At 39.8% G+C, this 12022-nt stretch overlaps 1 protein-coding gene across 1 annotated transcript in view; it reads right to left on the bottom strand.

Annotated features, from left to right (window-relative positions):
- Positions 1 to 12022, bottom strand: part of ABCA4 (ATP binding cassette subfamily A member 4) — a 259321-nt gene that overhangs the window by 130692 nt on the left and 116607 nt on the right. The window contains exons 16-19 of the mRNA XM_089677323.1: positions 8411 to 8633; positions 4394 to 4615; positions 2906 to 3110; positions 711 to 794 (exon numbers count right to left, since the gene is read on the bottom strand). Of these exons, the coding sequence (XP_089533449.1) occupies positions 711 to 794; positions 2906 to 3110; positions 4394 to 4615; positions 8411 to 8633 (734 nt within the window). The remainder of the gene's footprint in view (positions 1 to 710; positions 795 to 2905; positions 3111 to 4393; positions 4616 to 8410; positions 8634 to 12022) is intronic.

Genomic DNA, 12022 nt, shown 5'->3' with positions numbered 1-12022 from the left:
GGTGGGACCGTGCCACATTCTGTGTGTGAATGGACACACAGAGCAGAGGCTTGGGAGCAAGCCTGCCCAGGAGCCACAATAGCAAGCTCCTTGCTACGGGGGAACGTGGCAGAAGGGAGGGGCCAGGTGCTCTGGTGAGGGACCCGAGAAGAGGAGGATAGGGGCTGCTCTAAGCAAAGCCACTGCACAGAGCAGGTAAGTATGACATGTTTGTTTTATATATAAATCTGCCTTTACAGTCACTTGCACTGCCCAATCATAGGAGTGGGGGCAACAAGACCTGTAAGTGTTACTTATCTCAGGATTAGATGGACAGAAATACAAATCCTTTGGCGGGTAAAACAGCCCTCATATGTGTATTTTATCTGTGTATTTAAAAGTTAGGCTAGAGTTCAGCTTTAATATTAGCACCCTGCATTTTTAGGATTATCATACAAAAATAAATCTTAATTTTATCCAAAACTCTACAATATTAACTCCGATTACGCGGCACTAAAATTAGCCCAGTTTTTCTGTGTTTGAAATTTCTCATTAGCATCAAAGTCATTCAAATGAGTCATTGCCCAGTAATTCTATAAAATAATTATAGGCCAATTAGAAGTTCAAAGCCACTCAATAATATTCCCACTGTACTGTATCTAATCTCTTTACCCAGTCGCACAATGCCTACATATTCTCATTCACAAAGATTAGTGCAGGATATTTCTTACCATCACTTTCCAAATAATTGTGAAAGGTACACCAATAGTTTGCCAAGAATGGAAAGTACCATGGCTTTGGGATGCCATATTCCCCTAAAATAAAGATAATTTCAATGTTATTGCAGAGCACAGACAGAATATTTTTTGTATTTACAGGTTAATTGGGTGTAATACATTTTGTAGTGCTGCATTTACCATCTGGTAGAACAAGGATATTTGCAATATACAATTGCTTCTTTTTATTAGAGCCCAAATGGAAATTTGTTAATAGGGTGATGCAGTCTATCTAAAAAGTAAAGAACATGTGAGATTTTTTTTTTAATTCTCATTAATATGTTAATGCTTTACTACTATTTACTATAAACTTTTCCTGTGCTGACAGCATGCTTATGCTTGGGACCAGGACCACTGCCCCAACAGTCGGGTCTCCAGTGGTTCAACACACCCCCAGCACAGTGTTCAAACCAACAACACTGCTTAGAGAGTATAGTGTTGCTGATTGGAGCACTGTGCAGGGGGCATGTAGGACCACTGTAGACCTGGACCACTGCACTTGGTCTGGTGATCTGTAGAAAAAGGTCTGAACACTGCAGATTGTTTGAGTCACTGCAAAACCATGGTCAGGCAAACCAGTGAACTAGTCCCCATTTGACATTTGTTTTCTTTTTGTCTGACTATGGACACTAGTAGGGATCATTTACTAAAGGTAAATACACTGTTCACTTTCCAAGTAAAGCTGCACTCTGTAAAGAAAATTTTACCCAGACTTTAGTGGATGTGGTAAAATTTTGCTTTGCAGAGAATACTCAATCACATGCAAGGAAAATTTAAAAAAAAATCTGAATTTTTGCTTGATTGGATGATGGAAGTCAGCAGTGTTTATTTTCAATCACTAAGTTCTGGGATAATTACCTTGTACATAGAAAATGTACCTGTGAATAGTCTATTTTCCACTAGTAAATCAACCCCTAGGAGTAAATACATGCCCACTGGAACAACATTTCAAGAGCCACTGAAGAAAATGGCACGTGGCAGTGACAATGGCAAATGGCCACTATTTCCTATGATAGGTATGGGACATGTGCTGAGGTTAAAAAGTAAACATAGCTGAACCAGGCCCCCACACCATTATAGAGGATACTGGAGCACCAGAGGACAGAGATACTGTGTCATCCCTGGTCAGGCCAGGCAGTAAGAATTTTCATTTCTCTGAATCTAAAGGTGTGTGCTATAGTAGGTAAATTTGATGTGAAGGACAGGGGATTGTGATACCATTTTTTTTTAATACAGTGCTGTAACTATTTAATTAACATTTTTGTATTCACTGTTAGCCAACAGATTAACAGGAGCAGAATTTCAATCATGAGACTTTACAAAACAAAGTGGAAGATTAACACACTTAAATACAGAGTAGTTCCACCACACACACAGAAAGTCCAATAGGAATGCAGAAGGACAAGTGATCAGGTGTGAAAATGAGACCCACTCATTACTAATGCTTTGATTAGTTGACTTCAGCGAAAAAATAGACAGACTAGCTCAACTGTATTTAAGTGCACATGGCACTTTAGAGAAAACTGAATACTAAATTCCCTTTGCCCCCTTCACAGATATTTACTTTCATCACACTCCAATGCCTCTCACCTGCTGGATGTGAAGAAGCATGTCACCTCCTCTCTTTCCCCATTATTGCAAGTCCGGTGCCTGAGTGAAAATCACCAGGTCTGAGCATTGTTACATGGGGCATGGGGAAAGTCAATATCTGTGTGTAAGCTCTGATAGCTCTGCAGTTTACACTGGAATGGGCAAAATTACATATTTACTGAAAAGGACGGTTCCAGGCAACAAGTTACAAATTACTGAGCAGATAATGCCGTCCAGTAACTATCCACAAGAGGCTATATCAGAAAAAAATCGTTTTTCATTACTTTGACCTTTTGGTCCATTTGTCAGCCTATAATAAAAACCTAAGCAAGGTATTTAGTAAAACAGCTTGTTTCCCTGTGTCATATTTTCATGTTTAAATTTCATGTACAGATTAAAGAGTATGCCTTCTAATAATTATCTTTATGTCAAATAGTGCAATCAGCTATATTAAGGGTGCAAGAAAATGTACAACTCACTTAGATAGTTCATTATTTAAAATGAAAAAGTTCAGCTCTATTATATATGAAGACATTGGCTTTTGAAGGTGGTAGGCCTACCTGGAAAGACATGGTCAATGTACCATGCGAAAATCCAATACACAAGGGAATCAAAAAGCATCATGAATATGGAGAACAAAAAGCTGTATTCATCACCCTCCACTGGGCTTTTTCGGATGTTTCCAAATTGGAGGCCCAGGCCTTGTTCTTCATATCTAGATAAATATTCTGTACCAAATCCAAAAGCCACTGGTGACAAAAGGCTCTGCAACAACAATGAATTCCATGTTAGATTATCTGATGATTATTAGATCCACAAAGATGAGATGAACATGGGATATACTGTATGTATCCTCAGGAATTATAACTGGATTGTCAAAATCAAGGGTGCTTACATGACATGTTTTTGGCAGACATAGGTAGTCAGAATACCCTTCTATGGACCTCATATTTTAGGAACAGCCCTGTGTTAGTTCTATGAAGGTCTGCATGTAACTTAAGCAAACATAAGCTGTGGCCTTGACCAGTCAACAGTTGCCATACTGCCACCTCTCTCTTCCTCCACTATCCACAGTTAGTTCCTGTTCTGTTTCTTTTCCAAGGAGACCAATTAGTCCTGATCAGCTATTGCTCCTTTACCCCCACACCATAATCAGCTTCCACTCTATCGCCCCTCCATTGATCAATTAATGTGAGATGACATCTGATTAAATATTTAGGTTTATAAATAAGTCATCTATAAACTACAATTGGTTCCCAGGCTTCCTTTAATTCTCCTTCATCATCTACCCGAAGTCGATGACAATCTCTTGTTCTGGATAATAACCAAAAGGAGTCGAGTATCTAGCTGCTCGTACCTAAATAAACACATATACAAAAAGAGCCCACAGTGGGACTTTTTTTCAGCTGTGTCACCAGCCTGGAGCAAAGCGGCGTGCTCTGCAGATGACGCCAGAATGGCATCGCCATATGGCCACCCCGGAATCCGTGAGGGGGAGAACTCCCCTGACATTGGCCGCCAACCCCTGCCATAATGGACGTGACGTGATGACGCCATGTCGGCACCCATTTATTGCTTACATGTTTATTAGAAACTTTCCCTGTCTTTTTGCCCCCTGAAGAAGATAACAAATGTGGAATAATTGAAACACATCGGGATAATTTTCTCTTTCTGTAAGAATATTGTCAGAGCAATGTTCCTTTTAAACTCATGTATTTTATATTAAATATGTGTATGTAATAAAGCTGATATTTCTTTTACAAACATGTTTTCTTGAATATCCGTGTAATACCTTATTGCTGCAAAAAAGTCCCACTCGGGGGTCTTTTTGTATATGTTGCTCTGGATAATTTCCCAATGGAACATAGTAAAAAAATTGGCCTCATTTAATCAATTGATGAGCAGGCTCATATTTGCCAGTATCAATAATAATAATAATAATTAGCACTTAAATGATTTTTCCTATATTATGTTTCTACAAATGGTCTGCAGTAAACAAACACCAGAAAAGCATAGTGCTCTGATAAAAGGCAAGCACAAAAACTCACTGCAATTGTTTTCAATTTAAAAGTCATGCGGTCCTGCCAAGCGAAGCACAGGATGTGTGGCAAGTAGAGTGTGAAATAGATGACCCCGCTGCAAGCCGCTGCCAGGTTGGCTTTAGAGAAGAAGACACTCATGAGGAAACCCTGCATGATGGTGGAGAGCGTGAAAGCCATCAGAAAGAGGAACAGGATTAAAGGATTGCTGTAGTGAAGGACTCCGCCACCCTGCAACCAAAAAGGAAACTCAATCAGCGTGAGCTCTTATTGTGGATAAAACAAGGGAGTGCAGGAAAATGTGATTCTGACACAGAGATAAGAAAAGAGAGGAAATAAAGCAGAACCTCTTTCAGAAAACATAGAACTAATCGAAAAAAGAAAAAAAACAAATGACAGAATATACAAATACATAGCAAGTATGAAGCATCACAGGATTTGCTGCTTTTGTGAAAGGCAAAAGTTTGTGGACTATGGAAATAACAAGAAAATAGCCAATTTAGCCCTGAACAATTAAAGAAGATATTTCAATCCTTAGAGGTTCTGTACTGTAGTCCAGCTTCTCAAAGCCTAACTCTAGGCAGATATTTAAAAAAAACAAATGAATGACTCTGTATTTATTTAAAATGCATCATTAAGAGCCCATTCACCCCAGATGTGACTATTTCCAGTTCACCCCCAACATATAGACAAGACAAAGTTCCTTGCTTTCTATAATGTTAGTTTAGACCAAAAAGTTGTTGCAGAGTGCACTGAAATAAAGTATCGTGTGTAGTACATTTTCAGCTTAGCAGGTTGTGAAGCAAATCAGCACACTGCAACACCACTGCAGTGCATAGAAAGGTATTGAAATGCTACTCATAAGATTTTAATAAAGCTCTAAGAAAACGATTGGCACATCTGCATTGTGTGATACCGCTCAACAGCGTCCATGTATCCAACATGACTCACTGGTGTGTATGGGTCCTAATCATTTTTAACTGCAATAAGTGTAAGCACCAGAATTAGAATTGGTATCAACCTCTTGTGATCCCCTATGTAGCAGAACTCAGACTGGAGCAGAACAAATAGACATTTAATTATGGTGCAGTACTCATTTGCTAAAAAGAATCATACTGATAGGTGGAAAGAGCCGAGTGATATGAGCACATTAGTCTACTGCTTCTCCTTCACTGGCAAGTCACAGGTGGGAGTAGGGACAAGACCTCCTGTTAATGTTACAAGGTCAGGAACCATGAACCCATATCTACTTGTTCAGTGGTCTGCACAATTGAAAAGTAATGGTTAACACTTCCGCCTGGCAGTACTAGGGTAGCTGGTTCAAATCCCAACCATGGAACCACCTGCCTGGAGTTTGCATGGTCTCCCTGTGCCTGCGTGGGTTTTCTCCCACACTCCAAAGACATGCTGGTAGGTTAATTTTCTCCTAACTAAAGTGGCCCTAGTATGAGTATGTATGAATGTAAGTTAGGGACCTTAGATTGTACACCCCTTGAGGGTTAGGGACTGATGTCAATGTACAATATATGTATGTAAAGCACTGGGTAAATTGATGGGGCTATATAAGTACCTGTAATAAATAAAAATAAGTAGTTCTACATATAAACAGAACCCATGCTACCTACAATAGCACACTCTAGCAGTGGTTTTTACAGTACAGTTTTTAATGTACAGCGCTGAGCGAACTATTGGCGCTTTATAAATACTGTATAATAATAATAATAATAATACTAAACTAGTCACATGATGTGGATACTAAGCTTGTAGAAAATGTCATTATTCCAGTGTCCCCAGGTAAAACCTATAAATACCTCCCTTATTTTATAAATTGTAGGTCCACTTTAAAAGTGCTGGACAGATTCCTCCCTTTTTAATGGAGCAAAGCATAGGGATGTGTTGCCAATATGTATTCTCCCCTACAGCACAACGTGTTTCCATGTTTGCATTGAGGATTGTGGTAGGGCCTGATAGGTTTTGTAAACAGATAGAGGCCTCATGCACCATCAGTCCTAGTGAGGAATCTGCCTTTTAATGAACATATATGGTCATTTATACTACAGATCTATAAAAATGGAGTAACAATGTAAGAAATATACATTTATAAACTCCTTTATGAAACCCATAAGGCGAGTCTTAGGAAGATCTATACCATTGTACCATTGAACGCATTTTGTGATATCTGTTCAAAAAGTGAAAAAAAATACCTGTTGATTCTTCTAGAAATCTTTTTAGCTGATAACTTCCTGTGCACAAGATGGGTTTAAGGAGATGAAGTGAGGACTGGGAAGTAGGCAGGACTGACACTATGCGCTTAAGATTTCACATACTGGGGTTGATTTACTAAAGGCAAATGAGCTGTTCATTTTGCAAGGGAAGTTGCACTTTGCAAGGGAATTTGCCCCAGAGCTTGGTGAATGTGGTGATCTTTTGCTTTGAAAAGTATACCCAACTACATTCAAGTAATTTAAAAACAAACGCTACGTTACTTGCATATGATTGGATGATGGAAGCCAGCAGACCTTCACCTCATTCACTAAACACTGTGACTCTGCACTTTAAAGCTAAACTCCAGGAATTCAGTAACTTTCAGAAATGTTTTGGATTACTAGGGGTTAAGTCCAACGAGCTACATTCCACCTCGAGGAGTTAGCTCTTTAATTTACAATCTTTATTCTTACTGAGCACTGGGTGCAAAGCTACTGTGATACGTCCGGTGCTCCAATGGTGGACCTACTGGTCTCATCTCCTTTTTGTCTGTTCCTTCTCTCCTCCTGCGCAGTCAAAGAGCACTTTGTATAATGTAAACCCATTCATAAAATACCAAGTTTTCTGTAAATGGCCAGCAGCGAAGAGAGGGGTGGGCAGAGTTGCTGCTGTAACAGAAGGTAGTATCTCTCCTATCAGATCCTCTGGATCATATCAATAGCAGTACTCCCTGGTGCTCAGTAAAACTGCCAGATGTAAATTAAAGAGATAAGTCCACCAGATGGCATGCATCTCCTTGGATGTAACCCCTAGTAAGACAGTAGATTTTAGAAAGTGGCTGAATTCCTGCAAGTCAGCTTTAAGCATTTACAATTTCAAAATACAGAATGGCCTCAATAAACTGTCTTTCTATGTCTTAATCGAGCTTGCCGGATCAAACTGTTGCTGAAATGTGACAGCACAATTACAGTATTCATTACAGGTTGCCGGTTTGGGAGGCTTTAGTTTCCTGAATTCTGGGCATTGTAGTTCCACAAGAGTTAAACCGCTGCAGGATGCATACCTTTGCTCCAGAATTTCTACGTGCTTTATCAGCTCTAGCAGATCTGACAAGACAAGAAGATAATCAGGGCTCGATCTGGGCATGTGTGTTGGAATGTGGAAAGCATGTTTTCTCTGACTGATATTCTAAGAAAATGTAAAGCCTGCAGATAATCATTCAACCATTACGGAAATACAGGTCAAGCAATACACATGCCTCCAGACTACGTGGAAATGGCTGTGAGGCACCTGTAGAGGGGAAGTCTGACGAACATGTATCTTTATATTTGTCTGCTAGAGGCGATACATAACATGTAAAGTGATAGTTATGGTGATTTTTATTGGTGTAACCTTACTGGTCAACTGAACTTATAAAACCTGCAAGTTAACATATACTTTCTAATATCATTTTTTTATGGGCAATCCAGATTTCAGGCCCATGGGTGAGGTTTTAGTAAGGTTATTGTAATAAGGGGTTTTGTGCAGTGGCTCAAATTTAATTTAAATTCTAAAACATTGAGTACTATGGGAAAACAAAGTTGAAACTGTAGAAAGATGCTGCTCCTAAGTCATTTTCTTTCATTTTTATTTAACCTTGACTTTTAGAGAAGTCAAGGACTTGTATACAGCTGTAGACTAATGACCAGGGTCCTCCCAAGCGGAAAGATGTTCATTTGTCATATGCATCAAAATACATCTACATTTTACCAGTACTGTGTGTTTTCAGTAGAATGATGGGTACAGTCTAAACCACAACACATAACTTGCGTTGGGACTTACCACAATAGCAATGGTGAGAAGTAAGGTACTAAGAGTCATGACACTTAAACTATCAATGAACCATGTTAACCAAATGACATCATTAGTGACACCCAAATTTTTCATGGTTTCTTTCAGACGCAGTTCCTTTTCAAGAACAATGTCCTTCACCAACATGGAGACGGAGTATATCCAAGACAACACCATAAAAATTGGGAAGCAGCGATTCAGTGTTATCATAAAACTGCAAACAAAAAGAATATAATCATTAAAATCTATTAAAAAAAGCATTACATGTGTCTCACCGAAAGGTTCACTATACTAGATGCCCCATAAACCACTGGACCAATTCTAAACACCAATATTTCTATAATGCTTTGGATATTAGTGGTCAGATTGGCTCTTTGTTCATAAACATTTCAGCACTGTAGTGAACAGGTATAAGTGTCCAAGACAAGGGCAGTTGAACTAAAAAAACAAAACAAAAAAAAAGTAAAAATAAATACATATAGTTCTATTTTTTTAAGACTGTGCTTATGGTTATATCATATGCTGTTCAAAGATAATTAATAGCTTAAAGTTTTACCACAACAGTTGCTTGTTATACTCACTGTGGAACCTAAGGGGGTTAATCCTCCACATTATTATTTTATTATTATACAGTATTTATAAAGCGCCAATAGTTCGCTCAGTGCTGTACAATACAATGGTGTAAAAAGGCTGTTTGATCCTGTCTTCTCTGATCCTTCCCTTGTTCTACTGCCCCAATCCATCTATCATAGTACAGAGCAGCAGCGGAAAGTCTGCACATGCTCTGTTTGGTAGAGATATGTTTTTTTTTTGGAAGAGTGCCTGTGATTAGTACAGGACCAATCAGTGATGTCTAGACTGAATGAAAACTCCTCCTACAAGAATAACCAGTGCTCAGAGGGACACTGATAGAAGTCCCAAGACTGCTATACTGTATACTGCTGATGAGAAAAGGTATTTAGCAGTTTATATTTATTAAAATAATTGCATTTCCATGTTCCCTGTACCGTGGGAGACCGGATATAGTGAATGCAGGGTTTAGTAACTCTTTAGGTGGAATGGTATATAGTACTATGAAAAGATATTCATCTGAATACTAGCATAATTTAAAGTGAATATAAACCCTAACAATGAACGTATTGGTTTTTGCTCACTTGGTCCGTTAAATATACTATACCATTAAATGTGTCCAGCCTGTGAACTACTAATACATTTCAGCGCACTGCAGCTATGCTAAAATTAGAATGCTTGTGGATATGTGCAGCGGCAGTAAACACACAAAGTCTAGTTGTAAGTAACAAGACATGTATTGACAAAATGGCCAAAGAATACAAACTACCCAGTCTGAGGGCACCATGCTAGGGACCACTCACAGTTCTTTGCAGCTTGCAGAATAGAGTGGGTAAGATGCACCGGTAACTTCTGTCTCCAAGGGCAGAATGCAGCCTGGCCTGTCTGAGCCCAAGGGGAAAGAAAGATTCCAGTGCAGGATAACATGTCCCTACTCGTCTGGAACCTTTCTCTGCTGCTGATCACTTTCCCTTACAGATGTGTGCTCTTTCCCTACTCTGTCCACTCACCAAAACGCATACCAAAGCCTGGGGACACGCACTTATAAAGGCTCTGCTGGCCCAAGATGGCCACCGGAGCCACTTGGACACAACGTAGCCAACTGGAACGCTGCCTCCAGGGGCCAGGAAACTATAGAAAACCGGGTTTCTCCTGACTACCTCTCCAGCTGCAGCTCCGCTCCAGTCGAGCACTACCTGCAGTGGAGAAAGCAGACAGCACCTGCCTACAAGCTCCATCCATTTGCCTTAATTTGAGTCCTCTGTAGTCTACAACATCCACAGGGCACACCCTTTGCTCTCCTTCCTGCATCACCAATCACAATCAAGCTTGCAAGGCATTTTTAATTCTGATTGGTAGCTTAGAGAATCTTATTACTGCTTTTGAGATGTAGCGCTACCCTTGTGAGGGCCACTATGTTGCTATGCACAGCCAGGCAACACGCATTTTCTACACTTTCATCCACAGTCTTTGCAGATCAGTAGCAACAGCCCTTTACAGACAAGGAACTCGCAGAGCGCCCCCCCCCACCTCTGAAAATCAGCTTGACTTGTAAACTACATGCAGAGATATCTCCTCTCCCCTGTAGAACTGCTCTCAGCTCCACAGCCTGCAGACACAACCAGCCATGCTGGTTGCTCTGAAGATCTCCTGGACAAGAATAAAAAATTAAGCACAGCACTGTCCTTTGAAAGCATGCTACATGTGCAGTCTCTCCCCTTGTGAATCCCTGGTTGTGCTGATGTACTCACTCTGACCTAGGGGGCCCCTCCAAGACCACCGATAGTCTTCTCCGCACTCCATCTTCCACCCGACTCCCCAGCCGGCCTGACTATCCCATATTTATGAACTGGTCCAGCATTCTATCAGGGCCTCCAAACCTGGATTGGGTAAACTCCCATGAACATGCAGATTAGGTCTCCACTTCCTCCGCCTACTGCCTTCTGGAAGGTTCCCATGGTCCTTCAAAACCAGGTGGAGGTGATGGAGTCCCAACCTGTTAAGCCATCTTGCTTGACCTGTGTAGCCCGACCTTAATCACAGAATCCCACAGTTACCAAGAATCATACACAATAGATTTGCCTACACTATTTTAGCAGCACACTAGAGGGTGCAACAGAGATGTAGCAAGGAATCTGTAGTGGGTGGTTCATCATCACAAGCAGATCACCAGATCACTGACAACATGGAGCGGAGTCATGTATTACAGTAATGAATGTCTTAAAAAAGTAAAAAACACTGAGTGGCTAGGGTATGCTGTCTGTATTCATCCCAAGGTTTATGGTGGTACTCCAACCAAACCTATTTTACTTTTGTGTAGCGTGAGGAACGATTTGAATCTCAGTTCACTCTTTATTTCATCTTATTTCCGCTAACTTCCTGTGATGTAACTGGGACAGGAAGTAAAGGTAAATCTCCCTGACAGAAACAGAGACAGTACTAAAAAACTGTCAGGAATGATTACCTTCCTTCCACTCTATTCTGAACTGAAAAAAGTGTAGGCGACAGTTCTATTTAAATTTTTTATTTGGTTTGAAAAGTGCCTTTAATCAAAACTAGCCTGTAGGCATTAGAAATGCTTTACTAATGAAGCATAATTATCTATAAAGTGCTATTGAGGAGTGAGGATACAAAGGAGTGAGTCTCATATATAGAAATAGGTCTGTGTAACTATGGCTTATTCTAAAGTTTCTCTATTGCAACACTTTCATCAAATACACCCTTCAGCGCAATATTCTCTAATAATAGTTTAGACTTTCATTATACACTTACAGTCTTATTAAATGAAGTAAAGAACAATACAGAGTGGATCTGCATTTTTTATGCCTGTTCTTAATTGAAAACAATGGGAAATCAGGTGGGTTGATATTGTTTTTTTGTACTTTAGACAATATTAATAATAACTGCATTACCTTATTAGGGCTGAACTTCAGGCACATAGCTAAATACACAGGTGAAATTCATATATCAAAGTTGTTTTAGTTGAAAAAAGGATTTGTATTTCTGTCCATCCAGTCCTGAGATTTACATATC

This window comes from Staurois parvus, unplaced genomic scaffold (assembly GCF_062004578.1).
Source record: "Staurois parvus isolate SC_StPar_1 unplaced genomic scaffold, SC_StPar_1.0 ptg000183l, whole genome shotgun sequence".
Lineage (NCBI taxonomy): Eukaryota > Metazoa > Chordata > Amphibia > Anura > Ranidae > Staurois > Staurois parvus.
Note: the sequence above shows the minus strand (reverse complement) of the source record. Positions and strands in the feature narration are given on the sequence as shown.